Source organism: Camelus bactrianus, chromosome X, assembly GCF_048773025.1.
Source record: "Camelus bactrianus isolate YW-2024 breed Bactrian camel chromosome X, ASM4877302v1, whole genome shotgun sequence".
NCBI lineage: Eukaryota > Metazoa > Chordata > Mammalia > Artiodactyla > Camelidae > Camelus > Camelus bactrianus.
The window spans coordinates 25,827,693-25,852,210 of NC_133575.1; the positions used below are offsets into that span (position 1 = coordinate 25,827,693).

Sequence of the window (24,518 nt, forward strand, 5' to 3'; positions counted from 1 at the left end):
CACTGATAAAGGCTATGACCCTATACCCTGAGGCAGGCCAAGTGAAATAAGATCTATGTATAAAGACTCAGACAGGAGGGACAACAACACTGTTGGCTGTGTTAGGTAAAAAGCTTAGACTTCATAAATCATCCAACCCTTGAAAAATACTGGGTACCATATAATAAACTCTTGAAAGAGCTTCAGCACCCCCTGAATAACATCTTAAAATTTAAGGCTAATTATTCCCAAATCGACAGTTTTGAATATAACTTAACTCTGGCCTTTGATTTGGTAAATTGCTAATTATGGCTATCTTTTGTTAGATTTAAATCGAATTAGATTAAACTGTGACCCAGTGATTTTCTGGCTTCTTATGTGGTCAATGCAAATAGTTATATTTAATCGTGGTAAAGCTGAGATAAAAATGTTAAATGTAAGAGTCAATTGCAAGGTCATTATATTTTTTTTTCAAAGTAATGAAAACAGTACTTCATCTACTGTAAAATTACAGGCTAATGACTTAGTCCTACAAAGTGGCTCTCAAACCTTGTTCAATGTACCCACACTGATTTAAGAAATCATAAAGTATCATTTCAAAGATTAAATAATGATGAGGAGTGTAAATCACATTGTAAGTGGTGCCACCAAATATGTTTTTAAAACTCTCAGTAGAAATTTTTGGATAAAAAGATGAGAAAAATTATTGAATCAAAGTGGAAGGTAATAACTTATAATTTTAAAAGAATTAAACACCTGTGAGTCTTATTTTTTAAAAGTAACCCAACCCAATAAATATTTTAATATCTTGTTAAAGTTTTAATATTGTTTTCCAAGGCATCAAATTACATTTTTGAATGTACCATGAACAAGAATATAAAAATAATTGAGACTGTCTAGCCAACTTATGCATTGAATGTTTATGGATCAAATAGAGAGGTAAAAAGTTACCTGAGTCTAATTAGTACAAACAAATAGCTTTTGTAAAGGTTTTTCTTAAATTTACCCAATTTGGACCAACCATGTTCAGATTTTAATTATTTTGAGGTTATCTAAACTATCTACTTCACAACACCACTGTTGATTTTTCTTAGAAATGGTTACATGTGTCAACACAGAGCTAAAATTCGGAGAACTCCTGAAAAATAAAATGTGTAGGGGAACAAATTTGCCATCACAAAATGTATTATGTTGGCATGCAGATTATTTTCAGCTGAAAATTATCAAGACCCAAAAGACTCAGGAAGAACCTTTGACCTTCTCTCTAACTGCCTCAAAGAATACAGACAGAGTATCTGTTCCAGGAGAGGAGCTATCACCATAGATAACTATAGTATAATATGAACTAAGTGTGGTAGACAGGGAGGTACCTGGCAAAGTACATTAAAATTCCTCTCTGTGTACCAGTGTTTCTGTATGGCCCCCAAAACATTTGTTTACCAAACATGTGCTTGTTTTCATCTTCCTGTGAACTGCCTTCCTCCCCTTTGAATTCCTAAACCCTACCCATAGGCCTCAATTGCCTAACTTGTCATCAGGTTTCATTTTTCTTATGGAGTATGTGTATGTATGTATGTAATTAAACTTGATTTTCTCCTATTAATTTGTCTCATGTCAATTTAATTCTTAGGCCCGTCAGAAGAACCTAGATGGGTAAAGGTTTTTTTCCCTCCCCCATAAATGTTATATAAGTTTTCCAAATAAATATTTTAGAATAAAAATATATAAATTACTTTCAATGAAATATTGTGATATTCAAAAGAAAGTAAATTTAAGCTATCTTCTTTCTATTTCTCTGGCTTACTGTTTAACTGAAAAATAAAATCTTAAGGTATTTAAAGTATACATTATGATGATTTGATATACATATACATATATGCATACAATGTGTTCTCTTTTTTTAAAAAAGTAAATATATTGAGAAAAAAGAACCGATTTTTAAAGAATTCACATTTAATGACAAAATAGGAATTCTTCATTTAGCATTTGTGATGAGTAGTCAAGAAGTCACCCTAAAATTATAATTGTTATTACTTAATTAGTTATATGGGGCAGAAACATGAAATTTTAAGAATTAAAATACAGTCTAAATATTGCTACTTACTTAATTTGTGCTTTCCCTTTTTGTTCTATATGGTTTGAAAACTAAATTAAAATATACCTTCATGTTATAAATATCTCATCTAATTATTTAGAACTTTCAGTATCGTAAGATTACCACACTAGTAATTTACATATCTAAAAAATTTCCCTAGTCTAGGTGGAAACTTTTAGCCTTTCACCTAATCTAGCTAAATTTAACTACATTAAATAATTTAACACACATAGACAAATATTATATATATATATCTTTTTCATATATATGTATATATATGGGGAATTTGGGGTAAATATATTTTTTTAAAGCTTTATGTTGATTAAGTTAGCAATGCATGCACCAAAAAATTATGAGTTGTACACACCGATGACCACAGGAGAAAAATATTGACTCACTTGGACATGTCTTCTCACTAAACAATCTGGTTTCTGGCCTATGAATTTGATGAAAGAATAGATCTACTGCTTACATGTTCAACATTTCATGTCCACATGTGTTAAGTGAGAAAAAAAAAGTGACTTTTTTTTACATTCCCTCTTGTAATTTCATTGAAGGGCAACTTTCATTCTTTTTTTTCCATTTCATTTCCTGGGATAGCACTATATAATGTTAAAACAATTTGGAAATATGGATCATGGTAGCAAATTTAGTATCAGTTTATAAGCTAAACTAAAATCAGTAATATATTTTGTGTTTCTTTTGTGTTTTTATTTACTGCTTTGGGGTAGTGAAGGCAGTGTTAGCAAAAAAAGTTTCATATGTTTTCTTCAATTTATAATGCTTGAAAGCATGCTTTAGTCAAAATAGTTTACTATATACACTTTGAACTTGGCTTCAAGAAGAGTACTTCCTACTCTATTCTATGAAGTTGTTATCAACTATATGCAATTATTTCAAATAAATTAAGATTTTAGACAATATCCTGACATATTACACTTAGGCTGCCCGACCACTAGTTTCTTGAAGATTCCTCCTTAGCTACATTTTCTAGTCTCCTTTGCAGTTAGGTTGAATCATGTAAGTAGGTTTGGCTAATAGGATGTTGGTGGAAGTAACCAAAGTCCCTTGCTGACCCAGTCAAGATATTTTAATATCTTTTTATAGCTCTCGTCACCAACATAGTAGCCACTAGCCACATGTGGCCACTGAGAACTTAAAATGTGGTGATTCCAAATTGAGATGTGCTGTAAGTGTAAAATACACAACAGATTTTAAAGTAGTAGTACAAAAATACTGTAAAATATCTCTGTAATAATAAATAATATATCAATTACATATTAGAGATAATATTTTGGATATATTGGGTAACTAAAATATATTGTTCAAACAATTTCACTTGTGCCTTTTTTACTTTATAAACGTGGCTGTAAGAAAATTTAAAATTACATAAGTGGTTTACATTATATTTGTGTGGCCAAACTTCTCAGGGTTCCTTATCTTTCTACTTCAGTACATCCACCATTCACTTCCCCATTCATTAACTATGCAGCAATGTGTAATGTGAATCGACTGTGTCCCAGATGCTCTTCTAATAATCCCTTACTGATAAATTAGAGGATAGGGATAAAGGGCAGAATATGGGGTACACCAAAGTATGCCTCTTTGGCATAAGGATTATTTTGAGCTGAAAGCAATCAAGACCCTAAAGACTCAGGAAAAGCTTTTAATCATCCTCCTTAATGACCTGAAAGAATTTAGACAGGTGGCCTGTACCAGAAAGAGAGCTATCACCAGAGACAACTCTTTCAAATGGGAGATTTATCAGCATGGCCTGGCAAACATTAGTTTACCCAAGATTTCCTCTTCTCATCTTCCTGTGAATTATCTTCTTCCTCTTTGAAGCTCCAGATCGAACCCATATTCCTTAGCTCAGGATATATATAAACCCCAGTTGCCTGCCTTTGAGTCTCTTATCTTGGTGGGGCTCATGTTTGTATGTATGAACAAAATTTTTTTTTTCTTCTGTTAATCTTGTTATTACAGGAGGGTCTCAGCCAAGAACCTAGGAGGGTAAAGAGTAAACTATTTTTTCCTCCTGTATGGGGGCATATGACTCCATGATAAATATAAGGTTGGGCGAGGGCTGTTACCTGATATAGGAACTGAAATATATGACAAGATTTTTTGTACTCAGACTGGAATTCCTGTCAGGACAAGCAAGAGGTCTGATTATAATGTGAACTTCTGAATGGTACTTTAAGAATCACAGATTCTGAGTTCTGTCTACTAGGAAGAATGAGCACAGAGAGTTATGAAATGTTAAAAGACTCCCGTGTCCCATTCCTTGGACTTCAAGGACTGTGGCATTTTGGTGACGCCAATGAATCGGCCAAGCTTCTGGACTGTGGTGATAGTTCGGAAACAGGGGATCTCAGCGTTAGGAGCAATTTAAGGGTGACTATATGGACTTACTGCTGGAAAATACATGCTTTTTTCAGTCTTTTACAAATACTGAAATCTACTTATAAACCATCCTCCACTTCCCATTATTATTCAAGGGGTTATACATTCAGAGTTCTCAGACTGTTTTTCCTTTTGTAACGAAAATGTTAGAAGACCTCTTTGCAACTTCCTTCCATTGTGTATTACTGTCAGATGCTTTCTTGTGTTGAACCAATTATTTCCTACATAACATTAATTCCACATGTACGTAAAACCTAATGAAAAATCTAGCTCACAAAAAAAATGAAATTAAACAAAATTAAATTAAAGGGCTTAAATTATGAAAATGAGAAAAGGCACCACTTACCTTATTTTCTGTTTTGACTAAACAAGTCCAATTCTTCTGACTTTTCTCATAGGACGTTTTTCCCTGATATTTTAATCATTGTTCTCCTTCTTATATTATTAATCTAAAAGGGTTTCCTCAACATCTTTTTAGTCCTCTTTTAAACTTTTATTCTTCATATCTTTTTAAAAACAGAGGTATCAACATTATATTTTACTCCGAATAAAGTTTATTGCAAAAAAGATAAAAGAGCATTCCTTTTGTTGCACCTTAAAAGCTTCCTAATTCATTTTTTAACAAAACAATGTTGCTTACTCACTCATCTTTTGGTTCTCTTCACACTCTAGAAATAGAATACTTTGCAAATGGCAGAGTTGATTCTGGCACCAAGAGGTACATCTTACTGGGGCCCAGGGCAGGCTGCCCCCAAATATGACTTAACAGCATATTGATTATTTTGAATTAAAGTTACTTAAGAAAGAGCCGATGCAGGAAGGGCACTTGACCCTCCTGTCTCCTGAAAGTAAGAAATAAATCTTTTATGTGAAAAATGCCCTCTTTGCACTGGAAGGTAGAAGGACATCCTTATCACCAGAGACAAGGAACTCCAGTGGCAAGAGACCTATATACACAAACCTTGTCACTTCTTTACTAATTTATTATCCAAGCCCAAACTTTACTTAAATTCCTTACTAATGAAGCACCCAAAATCAAGTTTCTTTCTTCTATCAATTCCTTTCCAATTTATTGGTTCTTCATCTAAAAAGTATAAAAGCTGTCAGCTTTGGCCACTTCTTAGGTCCCACTTTTATGAGGCCTCCTTTATGCATGAATTAAATTTCTTTTTCTCCTGTTAATCTGTCTTGGGTCAATTTTACTATTGCTACAGCCATAAGAAGGCAAGAGGGATGGAGGGGGAAATTTTTCCCTTCCCAACAATCTCAAATCCATTGTTTTTTCTACTTAGAAGGTAAAAATGTAGTAAGCAAATTACCACTCCAACGTATTTAGATTGCAATATCCATGTGTGACTTTTTTTCTCAAAAACAGATGGAAAAAAAAATTCACAAAGACCTCTGCCACCAGAAATCCTGACGATGGCCAAGTTAGAGAAATACCGTTCCTCATCCACCAAACACAACAAACAGCAAATGCTACTATCTATGAAGAACAAAGTCTTTGTGATTTTACATATTTCAGAAAGTGGAAGAAAGCCAGGACTTGTTCATGCAAGTTAGCAGTATTTGTTTTATAACCTGAGACTACTGACTAGCTAACCTATAGATGAAATAGAAAATTTACTAAATGAAATAATCAGATAATGTAATTGTTTAGAATCTTACATTATTAGGCAGTACACTTAAGGATATCTAAATTGACGTTATTTTTAATCCAAACTAGTGGTTTACTGACTTAGATAACAAGTATCTTCGGGGATATATTGAAATGCTTTATATATAGGGTCTGAATAAATTCACAGTGTCTGCTACTACAATACACTACTTACACAGCTCATTTACAATATTATTAGAAGCTATCTTCATTTGACCTACTTTTTTCTGAGTGTATGTGCATACTACACAGTGAGGCATACCTAAACATCAAGGGACTATTGTTCACATTCCAAAATTGTATTCAATTCTTCAAAAGTCAGTTATGATAATGAAATTGGTAATACAAAACATTCTGCTTTGCCTTCATTCTTAAAAGGTAGACACTAAATCAGTTTTACTGAAAACTGGCATATTAAAGTCAAACATTTCCATCCTCTGTGGTGATAAACAATGCTCCCAATTCCTAAAGAGACTATTAGAGAAAACCTAAGCAATGTTCATTTTTACTAAATATATATATTGCTCCTTCAATATGAGAAAAATATATTAGTATGAATGTGTATATATGTTTTTAAAATTTTTCAGAAGTATGCCTATAAAATGAGATGAAAATAACTTCTAAAAAGGCATAAATCTGTAAGGAGGAAGAGAAGAGAAGAGAGATGATCAAACTCAAGATGTTAGCAAATCTGGGGGAGCACTTCCTTACTTTACAGCAGCACCAGTGGTCTCAGGCTCACTCACTGTGTTACCTACCTGCCAAGGATCAGGAATCAAATGTTCTTCCAATGAGCTGTGGTTTCTTTTAATGTGCAAATAATATTTAGCAATGAACATCTGAGTGCTAGTGTGATACTGTGATTTATAATAAGAAATATATATTTGGTCTGCTTCCCTGTTTCCAACTTCCTAAAAGTTTTGGAATTTCCTAAGTGATAAGAGCAATAAAGGCATCTTTTGTTATGTTAATGAGGTAACTTTTGGAAAGCCTTCAGGTAACCCTTGGGCGGGGGCTTATTTCCAGAGGAACCATCCCTGAATAGAGAATAGAAGGGTGGAACTTTCAGTCTCATTTCCTTCCTCCACCCTAGATGAGCAAGGATTGAGTCAATCATGCCAAAGTAATGAAGCGTCCATAAAGACCCAAAAGAATTAAGTCTGGAGAGCTTCCAGATTGGTGAACACGTGGTGATCTGGGGGGAGTAGGGCTCTGACAGGGCACTGAAGCTCTGGGCCCTTTCCCCACTCCTTGCCTCATGCATATCTTCACCTGGCTGTTCCTGAATTACATCCTTTTATAATACACTGGTAATCTAGTAAGTAGACGGGTTTCCTGAGTTCTGTGGTTTGCTCTAGCAAATCAGCTGAACCCAAGGACAGGGTTGTGGGAGCCTATGATCATTCAGAAGCATAGGTAACAATCTGGACTTGCCTTCTGAAGTGGCAGGGGTAGTCGGGGGGTGGCATTCTTGTAGGATTGAACTCTTCACCTGTGGGATCTGAAAGTGTCAGAATTGAGTTGAATTATAAGACACCCAGGTAGTGTTCGAGGAGTGCCTGCTGGTGGGAGGAACTACTCCCCACCCATACCTCCCCACACACCCCCACAAGCGAGTGTTAGAATCATTTCAACTATGTGTACCCCATTGCTACTAGGCCTTCCCAGTTGACAGCAAATATATTTTTAGAAAATACATTTTAATAAATTTTTAATTTTCATTAAAATTTCCAGTACAAATTTAATATAGTTTCCCCACCCTAAATTTAAATTATACTTTTGAATGTTTTCTTTTATCTCCTATCCCTTCATTGGTATTTATGTTCAGTTTTTTTCTGGTTATTTTTGCTTGTTTTTTTTTTTTTTATACAAACTTTAGGATCAGCTTATCTAACGCCAGGAGAAAATGCTACATATATTGGAATGTCATTTAATTTACACAACAACTTAAAAATAGCAGATACTTTTATGATGTTAAGTAGGAACAAGGTGGGTCTTTTCCTGTGATTTTCTTTTGTCTCAGGAGAGTTTTAAATACAGGTTTCAAAAATTTCTTATTAAATTGTTTTTGTTTTTAGAGTTGTAAATGGGTATGTCTGAGTCATTGAATCTTCTAGCTTGTTACCATGAAGTCTACTAAATTATTTTACTCTTTGTATTGGGGTTTGTGCTTGTTAATGTTATTGTTTCTTTGTGCCTTTCTGGGTAAACAGCCATATCTGCCAATTGGGATACTACTACCTCTTCCTTCAACTGCTTTGCCTTGAATTCGTTTATTTCATCTGGTTGTGATGGCTAATACTTCCAACATAATGTTAGGTAGTAGTGAGGATAACTGGAAAATTCCTATACCTTCTCTGTCTTCAGTCAGAATGCATCAAATGTTTTCTCATTAACTATTATGCTGACTTCTGATCTAAACTATATATGCAGAGTATAACATATTAGCAAGAGAGTCCTTTTTTATACTAAGCATTTTATCAGAAAAGGGTGCTTTACTTTATCAGATGTCACTATCTCACACTTAAATGTAAACAAAAAGTTAAGATCACTAAATAACTTGAAGAATGACTTTGAAAATAAAAGAGTTCCCCCAAATAAAACAAAAATAAGCTAACGAGAAAGAAGGACCTTAGGAAATATGAACAATACAAGAAGCAGGAAAGAATTGTGGGAGAATTATATTGAAAATCCACAGAAAGTAAGAAAGATGTGACTGTGTTTTCTGGAAGACCATGAGAATATATATTTTAAAAAGTGAACAAAAAAGGAATAGAATAAAAAATATTTTATGACATAATAGCCCAAAAACTGTACCTCCCTTGAGCGGTTTCTCAGGAAGCTACCAGAGGCTATACTCTACTAAAAACCAGAAAGTAAACCAAGAAAGACGATGAACAGGATCTATGGCACTAGACGTCAAACACAGAAGAGGAGAGAGAGGTTTCTGGAGAGCAGCTGCATATCAGGGTCAAGAACAAGCATTCTAGAAGGTGTGGTGTGTATAACAACAGGCATGAGTTCTCATCTTAACTTTAACTTCTTGGGTCTCTGACAATGATAATCAATAATCACACCTTCCTTCCATACTCTCTGCCCTTCTTTGTCTCTTTCTCTTTGACATATGTTGTAAATATTTTTCTTACCCTGTACTCCATTCATGGCCCCATGCTTTACCTGAGGGGTCTCATCTATTTCTCTAGTCACCAGCCCTAACAGACTTCATCATAAAGCTGTGTTTTCAAACCTGATATTTTTTCCACACACTGCTTGATAAATCCATTCAATTCCCATATCCAATTAAGCAAAATGTTATGTAACCAAAATCCATCAGCTCTCATACCCCACCCAGCAAAATAAAAGCCTGTCAGACAAATGCCAGCCTCAAGCATTCTTCTCAGAGGGACTCGATTCCTCCTGCCCTCACAAGAATATAAACGATGATAACCACCACTAATGAATGTGTACCATATGCCAGGTATAATTCTATGTGCTTTGCATGCAGAACATCTTTTAATCTTTTAAATAAATATTTGATGGAGAAGTCGAGGCTTAGAAAGGTTTAATAATTTACCCAAGTTTACACACACTAAGTGGTGAACTGGGAATTGAAACTCAAGCTTCTGAGTCTAGTACTTGCTTTCATACTGATCTCCTGAATGCCTCATAACCACATTAAACCGAATACTTCAATACCTAAAACTTAAGTAATCAACAAGCCTCAAACGTATCTCTTCTGCTTCCTGTCTCGGTTCCTATCCCAATTTATGGCATCTCCATTTGCCTAGTGTCCTGAGACAATACCTTGAATCCATCAGATTCATTCCTTGTCCCCCTTTTCCAGTCACTAAGCAAATCTTGGTGTTTCCATCTATCCAACCAGGTCACCCCCATTTATATCATCCAGGGCTCTTCTCAGGATTTTGCCATGGCTTGGTGGAAAGGTTCAGGAAGTACTAGGCAATGTGGATCTAAACTCAATGTTAAAAATGCATATTTGGAAGCTGCATCCTCAAAAATCATGTCCTCAGTGCTTCCATAGTGTCAAGCCCAATATTAGGTCCTGAGTATGAAAGAAAAAGGGTTGACAGAAGAAAGGACTGAGATAACAGCCACTATGACCAGCTTTGTTTTCAATTCCTCTCTCCTTTTCTTCCTTCCTCATTGCCATCCATTCAACTAATATTTACTGAATATCATTGTACATGAGGGAGTATTCTCTAGGCTGAGTATACAGTGATGACTGAGTCAAGGTTCAGACCCTCAAGGAGTTCAGTTAATAGATGTGAAATATATGTAAACAATAATTATAAGGCAGTCAACACAGGTTCTACATAGTAAATGCTATAAAGGAAACTATAGGTAAATCAAGCCTATCTCCATTTGATTTATGGCCATCCACCCTGAACCTAGATCATAGGAGAGGCAAAGATCACGTTAACCCAAATGCACACGTACTGGATTATATACAGATTCACACACATACACACACGGTGTGATAGTGGTACTTTGTATCTTCTCTCATCTTTTTTTTCAAAATTAAGATAGCTTTATTTATTTATTTACTTATTTACTTACCTACCTACCTACCTTCAGGTAAATTTCAGGAGCTGAAAATAAATCCTTTTTCCATGTAAATATACCAAAAACTAAAATTATTTCCCATGATTCCTCCTGGGAAATTTACTTGCACTTTCTCACCAAACCCTCTCTTTCCATAATCTTTCTTATCCCAGTAAATAGCCATCCCATCCTTCCTTATGTTAAGGCTAAAACTGTTTTTCGCCATTCTGTCAACCTCCGTATTTAGTCCATCAGCAAATCCTGTTATCTCTACTTTCAAAATGTAACCAAACTATGACCATTTCTCCCTAGGTCCATGGCTACCAGCTTAGTCCTAGCTCCACACACACCCCCAAACTGGATTACTACATTAGCCTCTTGCTCACCTTCCTACTTCTACCTGGTCATCCTACAGTATAATTTACATTGCTTCTAGCCACTGCTTAAAATTCTCAGCCTCCTGAACTACCATAACGTGGAAGCCAAGCCCTCACAATGGTCGATGAAGCCTTACCTGATTTGTCCCTCTAGCTCATAGCACTCTGCCCCAGACATTCTACTCCAGCCACCCTGCTGTCCCTCGAACACACACACATTCTCTCCTCAGGACTTTGGACATGTTCTTCCTTCTGTCTGGAACTTTGTTCTCCATGCTTTCTGCATGATTCATTCTCTTCCTTCCCTCAGGTTTCTTATAAATCTCTTGGGAGAGGTCTTCCCGGAATCCACTACAGAAAACAACAACCCACCCTATTCTCATTCTTATCCTTTTTTTTTTTTTCCCTAGTACTCATCACTACCTAAAATTCTACATTCCTGGGGCAGAAAAAGAAAAAAGTTGACAAATAAATACAGAGGATGTCAAATAGTTCGCTAATTGTTTCCTTGTTTAGTTTCGCTCATCTGGTTCACATCTGAGACCCTATATTTAAAAGGACTTTTTTCTCTGTAATGTCATGTTCAAAAACCTAGAGCAGCTGACATGTAATAGGTGCTCAATAAATAGTAAGTTAATGAATGTAGACTTTATGTTTATTTCTATAAAAACATGTTTCCTTAAACTTAAATGATTATTTATGAAGGATAAGAGCTTAATGCATAGACATAATACACAAAATATTTATTCTATGACATAATAATTGCAGGTAATTTTAATAACAAGATCAGTTCTTACAAAAGTACCACCCGTGGATCATGTATTCTGAGAAGATTGGTTTTCTGGGTGCCAGGTGGGCTAAATCAAAGAAGAAAACCTTTAGCAAACTCATTCATAACTCTCATTTATTCTCATTAAATGACAGCTAATATTAAACTATGAAGTGGTTCCACTAACATTTCTAACTAAGGGGTCTGTCTGTCTCCATCCATCAGGTGGCCACAATTCTGGATGAGACCGAACGTGATTGTGTATTTATTTATCACCTACTGTCTACTCTTACTGTTACTTATCTCTGCACATAGAATTGGGATACTGAAATTAGGGCTTAAATGAGAGTAAGATTAAGCAGAGGACTTTTTAAACCATGCTCTGTCTTTTATGGTCCAAGAACTTCACAAATTTGCCTCTAGCTGCATCACATGAGAGATTTCTACAGCTGAACTTATATCAATACATTACTGTCAGATTTGGTCTTAATTCTTTGTGTTCTGGCTACCATGATCATAAGGTGACAGAGAATTCTCAGAAGACAACGGAACCCTGGTAAGGTCCAAAACATAACCCCTTAAGTGGAACGTAGAGAAAGAGCCTCAGGATGCCACTAAAATAAAATTCTTTTGCAGAAGCAAAGTAACGAACAAAAGAGAGATTGGAGGACACTGTATAGCCATTGGAACTTTTTATTAGTAAGAAAAACATATTGTTGCCTATGAAATGATTGCAGTGAAAGCAAACATGGAGATACAGTTGATAGTAATGCCTGTATAGGCTATTTTTTTTCCAGAACATTGAGCTCAATTATATGAATTGCTTTCCTTTTCACCTAGATGCTCACAGAATACATAATTAAGTTTTAAAAAATATTCTTTCTATCTATCTATCTCAGATATCTTTGCCAATCAGATATATATTTTTGAGACTTGTAACATAAGACTATTAAGACTATATATACTTAATATACATACATATGTATGCATATATATAAGATATAAAATATCTGATTGGTAGGTTTTGAGTCTTTTAACACAAGCCCAATTCCATTATTGAGTAAAACATCACTCAGGATAGACTCCAACTTCAATCAATTATAGTGATTCCCAATTGGAGAAAGAGAAAGGCCATTTCCCCTTGAGGGTTCATCAAAATCCTAGGTGAGGTTTCCTCAAACATTCCTTACTACAGACCCGACTAAATCACTGATATTTTATAGCAGTGGTTCCCAAAGCATGGTCCCATACCAGCAGCATCAGCAAGTCTCTTTACTGCCATGTTCAAAACCCTAGAGCACCTGATACACAATAGATTTCAATAAATAATAAGTTGGTGAATGTAGACTATGTGTGTGGAGTGTAAGCACATAACAATTAGCTTTTTTGATTGTCATATAAGTGCCTGATGTTAAGTTTTTGATTGCCAATGCATCCCCTTCAAATCTATCCATCTAGAATAAACACATTACCAGCTACACAACTAAAGAGCCAGGCCACCCCAATCGTGCAAGTTCTCTCTTTCAGAAAGCCCCGGTTAACTTAGATAATTGACAGTTTGACTGACGGTTTGCTTTTCTCTCCCAGCATTTTAATTCCTGCTCTTAAATTTTAAATTCCCCGATAAAGAGTGAGCTCATGAAATTCAAGGTAATCCATCCTGACCCCTGTAAAGGTAGAATCCCAGGTCTGTGCTCTGTCTCTCTACCTGTGACCTCGCTGTGTGGTCCTGGGCATGCCTTGGACCCTTCAGGACTTCTGAACAACATACATTTTTTTTTTTTCAAAGTTCTCTGATGGTTGTTGCTGAGATGCTTCTTGAAATCATAATAAAGAACCACAAGAGCCAGTCTAGCTACATCAGTCCACTCAAGGAAATGTCTGTGGGGGTTCCCACAAGTTGTATGGGTCCAGGTGAGCACCCGTCAGCACTCCTAGCCAATAGCGTTATTATTGATAGCTAAGACTGACCCCAAAAAGCCTATTTCTGTCAAAGCATGTTTCCTTAAATATAAATGATTGTTTATGAACGATAGGAACTTAATGCATAGACATATACCTAATGCATAGGAAAGTATTTATACACTGTCTGACATCATAGCTGTAGGTAATTTTAATAACAGGAACCCTTTCTAACTCGGAACTTGTTAGAAATCAAGAGTTCTTGGGTTCCTCTAGATCTATGGAATCAAAAACCCTGGCTGTGGGTTACAGTGATTGACGCTGTAACAAGCTCTCTAGGTGATTCTGATGCAGTATTCTGATGAGAATGAGTGGTATCAAACAACTCTACAACAAAATGTAACCCTTTTGCATTTTCATTTTAGATCCTTATGTCTATTTCCTAAGTGTAAAGTCTAGGCTTCAGATTCAATTTTGCAGGAAAGATTAGTGGTGGGAGGACAGTTTGATTGCTCTACCATTGCCTACTGTTTTAGAACGTCACAATTTTCAACCAGAAGTTGAATATTAACATGATTAAACCAATAGCTCATTCTTGGCACAACTGGCCCCAACAATAGTACAACTAACTACTCAGGAATGGCATCTGCTTGCTCTCTCACAGCCTCCATGTTCCACTCACACACATCTCCTTGGCCACTCGCTACCTGATAGGCCAAGCTTCTGCAACCATTCCAAACTTCCACGTGCAATTCTTGTTGCCTTCATCTTTCTTTAAATAGTCTTTATGTGGATAACCTTAGATTAAGTGTCACCTCTTTTCAAAAAGCTGTCCTCCTCTCCAAGCAATTAGTCATTCTTTCCTCTATGTTCCCATGGCACTTCTATTATATTTAAGGCCAAATTTTATTTTAATTATTTGTTTATATAAGTGTTTCTTCCTTCAGATGATAATCTCTTAGAGAAGAAAACCATGTTGTATTGTGCCTTTTCGGGGTACAAAAGTATGCCTGCCACAGAGCTGGCACTCAAAAGATATTTGTTGAATGTTGAAAGGTTATTTTAGCAACTATATAGCTCCAGTGGGATGGTACTAGAGTGCCAATATTCTTCCCAAAATGAAAATAAATCACGAAAGTCAATACATCTTGTTTTGCTAGAAAGTTATGTAGGCCCCAAAGACAGAATAAATCAGGTAACTAATGCATTTGCCTATCAGCCATGGAGAATTGCTTTTAGCTAGCAACAATAATGCTAGTTGGTAAATATTTACATTTGCCAGCTAAATATGCTTGCCACTGAGACCACTCCACCCTATGTCGGTACTGCAATCAACAATTCCATTTTTCTTGCATTGTTTCCGTAGTGTAGTGGTTATCACAGTCGCCTAACAATTCCATTTTTCCCATAAGATATTTCAGAACATAGGAGTTTAAAGAGCAAAACCTGTATACTTTATAAAACTAGCCAGAATTAGTAAGAGCTCAGTAACAGTGGGTTGATAAAGAACAACAGATTTCTAAGAAAAATCTGTAATACAAACAACAAATTATTTGTCTTTCATTGAAAACAATGAGACCTATCACAATCCAATTTTCCTTTCACTAACTGAATGATATCCTTTGTTACTTGGGTACTTTGCAAAGATTAGATTCGGAAAAACATTCAAGGGAATCGTTCTCAGTGGATTAGACCATTAACCATAATTATTTCAATGGCAAACACAGACATATTCTACAAGTCATCTTAACATCTAGCGTAGATTTAGGGTAGCCCACATGCAAGTAAAGCTATATTTTGTATTCCTCATAAAATTATTTTAAACAAATATTTAACTTATCTCTTATACATAATGATTTGCTTATGATTTGTGAAAATAAAATTAGTATTAATAAATAACAATATTCACAATTTACATAATTATACTGAAAATTAGATTATATCACTCACCAAAACCTAGCATGTAAAAGTATTGACATTTAATGTACTGGAAATCATTTAGAAAGAATCAATTAAAAGTCTTCCTCAATAGTAGTTGAGTTTTGGGGTTATTAAACATTCAAAGGTAGCTTCAAGTCTCTGTTGGTATTGTAAGCCTTAAATACCTTCTATTCTCAAGTTTTCAATGTCCTCAAAACCTCTCTCCACTTCTCATAAAACCTATCAATTGTGTGATGTGTCTCAAGAAAAATGCAGCATTTGGTAGGTGGATGAGTTGTCACAACAGTAACAGATATCGAAATATTAGGGGTTTTAAAGTCCAGTTTCTGAGCTTCATTTCTTCCGTTTATCTTGAGCAAGCCACCTAATCTCATTTAGCACATCTGGAATACTTACTAGGTCAGGAGTGCAGCTAACCACAAAAGCATCTCTCTAAATAGTGTTATTAATATGATGATACAGAGGAACAAAAAGTTTCTAATCTTCACTATTTCTGAAATGAGGATTTCTATTGTTTCTTGTACCAATATTCATCTCCCCAAAACAACATTACCAAATACATTGGGTATTACCAAATCCTTATGCAGCCTTATTATCGTGATCCAGAGAATGAGTTCACTGCCCTTCATACTCTCTAGTGACCTAATTCTTCCTGATACCAAACAGTAAGGAGAAACAGGAAGCCAGAGGCATAGCAGTCTGGGACTGTTTATATCTATGGCGAACCTTCCATGACACAACAGCTCTGCTCTATTATGTCTGATAATCAGGCCCCTTGTATAGTAGTTATATATCAATTTGTTAGTTATGTATAAATTTGGAACCAACAGGGAGGAGAGGTACATACAAATTGTTACTTTTTTCACTGGAACAGTCTTTTGCCCCTAGGTCCCAGTATCCTTCTTCTATACAATGGAACTGTGAAATTAACTTTAAACATATAACATGCTTACTGCGTGTGCCTGCGTGTGTGTGTGTGTGTGTGTGTGTACTGAGTGCATGGCACAGAGAATGTGGTAAGATAATGAAATATAAATAAATGTTCTATTCTCCTTGTTTCATCCAAAGAAGGTAGCCAAAACCATGTTCAAGGAAGAAATAAGCAGGTATCCAGGGGAGAAATGCATAAATATATGATTCATTTAATTCAGAAAATGCATAAACATATGACTCATTCAATTCAGAAAATACATTACATGATAAAACTGGCAATGTTTTATGTTTTCTATTTCTCAGACTTTTACTATATGTTTTCTCACAAGGTACACATGGACATATAAGGAAAACAAGTTTCAAAGAAATTAAATTTTCTGTGTACCTTTTTTTTTTTTAATGACTTCATGTGTGGATATAACGTAAAAAAAGCTTTGTTTATGGACTCACAATTTTAGTGTTAGTTTGTATTATAACATGATCATCATGCTGGCCAGAAAGGAAATTATGGTGAATTCTTGGAAAAAGTATGTTACTTCAGTTAATCCTATTTCATGTTATTGTTATCGTGAGAGGGCGTGTCCTGTCTTTTAGGTATGGGCATATAGTTGTGGTAATAAAGACATAAACATATTATATCTTGGGCCCTGGTGAAGTACATAGACAAAACCAATCATAAATTTCTACTTCACTTAAGATAAAAACAAAGTTGTCTACTACTTTTGGAAGAATTAGAAAAAGTGTACTTAGAGGACAGAAATAAAGTTAATCACTAAATCCAGGGTAGGATCAAAACCATCATATAACTCATTGGGAGATGGTTTAAATCTTTCAATTGATCTAGTAGTAAATATTTTCCCCCACAGATTGCTTTTTCTCTAACCCAAACATCAAACAAGTTTGATGACAAAATTATTGCTGGTCATGATTTCAAAAGTGTACCTTCCTTATATATGCTTCTGTGAATGAATCTGTGTGAATGAGCAGGATTTTTAAAATGTGAATTATATTTGTGGTAAACAGTAAATATGTTTTTAGGATTATAAAATATCTATAAATTACAAGAAAAGACTATTTACCTTGAATTAATCTTACCTAGAAATGTCTTTGTGTTTATGTGGAGATAAATATTGTTTGCTTATCTTTATAGAACAGATGCAATAAATCATATTCCAGTAAAATTTTTGGAATCGAAGGTTAATAGAAGACTTATTTTAAAAAAGAGATAGGGCCTATTTTAAAATGGTACTGGGAAAGAAAAAAATCAGTTGGATTTACTACAAAGATACAGTAAGCTTCAAATGACACAAAATGATAAGGCTGTATTTAATCACTTTTTCCCTTGAACTATCCCTTATGCAGCTTTACAAAATAACAAGAAACTACTCTGCTGTCTCTCTATGCTTCACAAATATTACACCAAAGTCTCTGTGTCTGTGTGTGTTTGTGTGTGTGTGTGTGCACCTCATCAATAAGCCTTTTACCTCATCATATTCATTTTTATTGTTGTTGTACGTTTTTCTCTTTGCCCAATTTACCACAAAGATTTTTTAATTGCTTTTTCTCTTTCTTAAGTCTTCTTCAACATATTCTTTTTCATTAAGAATTTTCCTCTTTTCTTCAACTTAGCATATATTTACTGATCTATACTACTGACAAAAATGTATTTATTATATTTATTTAGTGTACTAGTAATGATCACTGAGCTTATAAAGAAAACACACAGTCCTGCCTTCAATGGATCCCCATTTTCTCAGACCGGAGTGTCTTGCTCTTTGATGCTCCTTACTTTAGAGTCAGTCAGTAGAGCTTTCCCCATAAAGGCTTCTGGATTCTCTCTAGCTCAGAATACTGCTTTCTCTGCTCACCCACAGACTACTTAGGGCTACTCTATTTAGCAATTATCCAACATCTCCCAAATGGGTATGTTCCATGAGATCAGAAGATGCAACTTAAACTAATTTTCTGCCTCCTACAGGCTGGACTTCAGCTCAATTCCATGTAGTGATGAAATAAATATATGTCAAATGACGTATCTCACAGTTATGGTTATCTTTTGGTATCACCAAGTGGCTTAAACTGAATCAATTAGCTTTCTTTTCTCATCATCTTCAAAAGTGTCTACATAAACTTTAGTCATGTACCTAAAGTCTTGACAAGAAAAAATCAGTCACATGGAAAATATATTTTTCAGGTCTTTAAATGGAAGAAAATCACAGAAACATAAATGTTATCTCTGAATCTTTTTACTCTGTCTTTATAAATATTTATTTATATTCCTGATACCCAGGATATGCCCAAAGATGAAACTTCTGTATTTGAAACAGTGGTGACTCTCCTGATCCAAATGTAATAGGTTTAGGGAGAACACATATAAAATAAAGGAAATAAATAGGAGTTGAACTTGGGGGAGATACTTGGGAAAAAACAGTAAATGTACTCATGCATGTGATTATTCCACAGCTTTTACAATCTGGGCACTCATTAGGCAGGGAAAACTGCTCTAAGACAGTGCCAACAACATATTCATAGAAGACAGGATATTAAACTATGGTCAGTATATTAGCACATGAGTTGTGGTAAACGGCAGTTGAAAATGTCAATGTATGGAGAGTGATATCCATTTAGATTTCTGGGAATGAGAATTCAGAGTTTATCATGTTTACATACCTTATTAAAATAACTCAATGGTTTAATTAAAAGATTCAGAGTATTATGTTACATTATAATTTGAAAAAACTCTTTTTACAATTCTGATTTGTCTGTAAATTTGTTGGAAAGCTTTTATCTATTGTCTGCTACAAAGCTCCAAAATTAAGAAAATTTTAATGAGGTCACTAGATACAGCAATTAAACTATATACATTCGTGTGGTAAATATTCTGAGAGTTATGAATTCCTATCCCAAATATTTCTTGAGTTTATTTTTCATTTATTCTTCTTCATTTCTGTTGTTGTAATTTATTCATTTTTAATTATTTGTACCTTACTTAGTTCAGAAAAAGTTGAGACTTTATATATATGCTTCATTTTTATGTTTATCATTTAAAGTTCTATAATAGCAATTTATTAATTCAGTAAGTAAATATAAATGAAATTTGATTAGTTAAAATCCAGTAACTTTACTTTTTGCCAATATACTAAAGAGCACCTGGCAAAATTGTGCTATCAAATATCACAAAGAATAGATGATACCCTAAAAACCTTCGTAAACTATTACTTTTCAGATTGCATCTTTCAGTGGATTGTTTTAGATCCATTACTGAAATGACTTTTACAAAATGAGACAGACCAAGGAGAAGGTAATTTATATACAGTAAGAGTGTCAGGCGTTGCACTAGAAATTTTTACATACAGTGCCTCTTTTAATCCTCACAATAATATGCAAAATAACCATTATTACCATTTTACCATTCTTAAAGCCTTGCATATAGGGTCCATATTTTATTAGCTTTATATTCTCATTATCTGGGTTTGATTTATTATATAGGCACAAATACATACATATACACACACACATACATGATAGAAAGATGAGGAAACTGACTTGCAAAGCAACTGACTGATTTGCCCAAATCCAGAATTATTAAATATAAATCAAGTCTTTCTAATCTTGAAATCCACACAAATCTCCTTACATTTCACTCTAGTTTTCAATTTAAGAACATTTTACTCAGTGTTCAGATAAAAATTATCTGGAGTTGTGCTATTTATCGATCATGAGTTAGTTGTACTTGTAAAGTAAATACATATTAAGAGTATGGATTGATGCCTACAGAAAAAGAGGATAAACTTATCATCTTACATTACTTCACACATGCTTTCAGTGACAGGGGCCAAGGAGAGGCAAGGCAGTTATATCTCTTTTTCTTGAACTTGGTAAAAACGAAGAAGGACCAAAAAAATGAGTATTTTTAGAACAATAAAAATCCCTCATGTCTTCTTCTAGTGAATGACATATACTATCTATTTGATGGAAGACTGCTATTCAAATCCTCTGATGAGTGATGTCATTAAGGAAACTCATATTATCAAGAAGAATCAAAGATATGCTTTATCAAATTAAATAATTTCTCTTTACCATGTATTCTGTTGCTTTTTCCTTAATTAAAAGTCAACATAATATTCCCAGATTTGCATAGGTAAAATAAAATGACTATGAGAAAAACAATATGGACGTTTAAATTACACAGGTACATAGTTCATTTTGGAAATTCAGTAACTTATATCCTAAAAGAGAAGTAACAAAATATTCTTACCTTAGAAAATTGTGCATTTATCCATTTTGTGAATGTTTTCTTTTGAACATCTTCTCTTTCATCTGCAATGTAAAATAAAAGATAGAGTTAAGAAATAACTTTGAATATCATTCATATTTTACAACCAAAATAATTTACAATTATTATGCATTAGTGTTATTTTATATGTGGTAATAAATTCATTGATAATGAAATTAAATGAGTGATGTTGGTATTGAGCATCCAAAAATGAAATTTGAAAAATCATTAATATAGTCAAGTCCCGACACATTCAAATATTGTATAAAGCCATTACAGAAAAGTAGTCCCATATGAATAAATGAAATATTATTTATTCTCCTATAATGAGTAGATATTCCAGCATAATCAAAAGAACCTATTATCTGTTATTTATTCTGAAAAACTATTCCTGAGCCTTTCCTCTTGCCTCTGCCCTCAGTCCATGTAGAAACGATTTTTCTCTCCTTTCAATACCTACATGCTGTAACATAGGCCCCTAGCATAGCCTCTTCCCATTATAGGTTTCCGGATGATTGGGAACGTGGCTTAGTTAGGTTTGCATCACAGAACCTAGAATATTGTTTGCACAAATTAAGAGCTCAGAAAATATCTGAAAAATATAGGAATGCTTTAGAAGAGGGGGGAATCTTAAAACTCCAACATTTCTAATACCTCTTTTCATCTAAAAGTCAGGAACTTTCAAACCAAAATGCAAATGATATTCTTCATGGATCATGTATAAATACTCAAAGGAAAAATCCCCAAGGACTTCTTACACCAAGAGATTAGAGTGGAAAATTATTAAGAAACAGCTTCGCAGAATTCATGCTTCTAAAAATTAATCTCTTTTTCCCCCAAGCTGGAAGTTAGTATAGAGCCAAATGGACAGGAAAATAATCAATCTTGATTTATTAAAATGCTTTTTTGATGCCAAAGCCTAGCTTTAAATTACTGTAAATGCAATCATATTAGTCAATGTTCAATAAATGAGTGCATGGGAGAGAGATTTAAAATTGAGAGCTTTCACATTTTATGTACATGGGTCAAAAGAACCCTTACTGAAATGCCCTGATAAAATAACCTCATTTGCTCTCATATTATTTTTCAGTAGTAAATCTCCACTGCTTCTAAAAATAGATGATACACAGTAAAAAAAAAAATCACTTTTCTATGACAAATGTATCTATGCATTAAGAATATGTTTATTTTAAAGCACATTATTAATCTGTAAGTAGATACTCTTAAGCAATATAAGAAATAACAGTGGATAAATAAGAAACCTAAAACTGTTTTCTTAGATAAGAAAATCTGACTTAGCATCACAAAATACTTCCTTCTTATTTGTGTTACTCCTACAAGCTACAATGTATGATCAACTATTGGCATTAGCCATGCAGTATAGGATAAATGATAATTATACTATGGAAGTATTTCCTTTGTTGACAAGTGTGAATAAATAAAAATAGATAGTAAGTGGTTTCAAACCTAATCTAGCCTCTTTCAAACATTACTTCTATAAATTCAATACTACTCTTTTTATAATAATAATAATAATAATAAATACATGGAACATTTCAGATGGTCAGGATTTCACCATTTTCACTGACTTGCTGTATAGGAAGACTGGTCTGTATATCTATTTCTCAACAGAATTACACATACATTCCTAAAAGTTAATAATCTTATTTGCAACTGTACCTATTTTTTCCAACAGGGGCATATATATCCTATCTGTCAGGCATGGGAAATTAAATGAGTCATCTGAAAGCATTCATTCAGAAGTTTTTAAAACATTCCTAACCATCTTCACCAGAAGATGAATAGGAGATTTTGAAGAGGTTTGTTCTAGATGCTTTTAAATGAAAAGTGGGTAGTAAAGCAATATTTTGATTGTTTTCGATTATATGTACAAAAAACGATTTTTAGACAGGTCTTGAAGGCAGAAGAGAAACCTTGACATTATGTGCAGAATACTATGTATCTACTGTGTAAAAAGCACTAAATGTGAGCTCTACCATATAAACATCATCACTAAATGTCCTCTCTTACCTTTTTTGCTTTCAATACAAGAAAAATATGCCTTCAATGGATTGCCTGCTAATGTTTCATTTTGGTAAGGTAACATTTATTTTCTTTAACATGACAAGTATTAATATTATTAATTTTATTATTATAAGATATACAACATTTATTAGTACTTTAGTGTTCACAAAGCTGTTCTACATATACAATCTCAATCAACTCATATATAATTAACCATCTTATAAATTAAAAAAAAATACAGGCTCAGAAGGAATCTAAGTATTAAGTAACAGAGATGAATTTGAAATCGATTATTTGAATCAAAGTCCATGACATTATAATTGCATAGATAATATGGAATGCTATAAGGTAATCAGAGTCACAAAAGCTGAACATATTAACACAAATACAAAATATCATGGATTTAGAGCCTCTGTTTTGAATAACTCAGGGGTTTCATGTATATTGTAATCTATGTGAGTGACACCCTGGAATTTTACAGTGCACAACCTACATGTCTGCATCGATTTACGTGGAAGTGAAAACTGAACTTTCCTTGTGATGTGGCCTGGTTTACTCATTAATATTTTATATAATAATGCTTACTAATTGACATTTAGTGTTTCAATTTTTGTCTATATTAACGTGATGGAAATATTTTAACATTCAATAATCACTATAAGTTTTGTGTCTGCACATTACAATCCCCATAAACATGTATTTTACATAGTCACAATAATATTCTGCCTGTTTTTCCACTTATTTTATCATAAACATCATATGGGCTACCTGCTCCGTTTGTTTGCTATTAGAGATTTCATCATAATGAACATCTTCATGCATTCTTTTTTCAGTTTTGGCTACATAATGGCCTTAGGAGAAATTATTGGGTCAACGTTATGAAAACTTTTATGGCTTTTACTAAATATTGTCATACTGCTTTCCCAAAGGTCATACCAATTTTTCGTGGTACCAGAAAGAATGAAGTTATGCTGTTGATAGGAGTCTTTCTGCTTGTGCTTTTAGAACCAGTGCTGTTTTATTAGATATAAGGAGATGATGCTTGTTTTAATTTGAATCTGTTTGATTACTAATGAATTAGAATACAATTTATACATGTATTTATTCTGCATGTTTCTACTTTTGTTGAAATACTTGTTTATATCCTCTGCTCATGTATTGAGCACTTGATATTTTAAAATTAATTGGAATAGGTCATAAATTAGGAGTTTTTAAGCATTTCAAGTTGTGGAGTCCATTTGATTATCTGATAAAAATAATGATCCTTCCCTATAGGAAAAAAAAATGCTTATAAAGACATATTTACATACAGTTTCATGGGGTTCACCGACCTTCCTGCAGAAGATTCCTATTACCATGGAATCCAAGTTAAAAATCACTATTGTAAATTAAGCTACTTACTGTTAGTCAATGAATCAATTAATGTTCACAAGTGGTATGTATTTTTTATAATTTTTGTTTCATTTTGATTATGCTCAAAATGTGCACTTTTATATATTTGAATCTATTTCTACTGTTATTTCACATGTTACTTAAAATTTGATCATTTTAAGTATGATCATCTGTATGTCCAAAGTTAACCTAAAGTTGATATA

General features: G+C 33.8%; 1 protein-coding gene across 8 annotated transcripts in view; it reads right to left on the reverse strand.

Moving 5' to 3' along the window:
* The window catches only part of DMD (dystrophin), a 1,840,970-nt gene that overhangs the window by 1,658,570 nt on the left and 157,882 nt on the right, over nucleotides 1–24,518 (reverse strand). For all 8 annotated transcript variants that reach the window (XM_045507265.2, XM_045507267.2, XM_045507235.2 and 5 more), the window contains exon 2: nucleotides 20,881–20,942. In XM_045507265.2, the coding sequence (XP_045363221.2) occupies nucleotides 20,881–20,942 (62 nt within the window). The remainder of the gene's footprint in view (nucleotides 1–20,880; nucleotides 20,943–24,518) is intronic.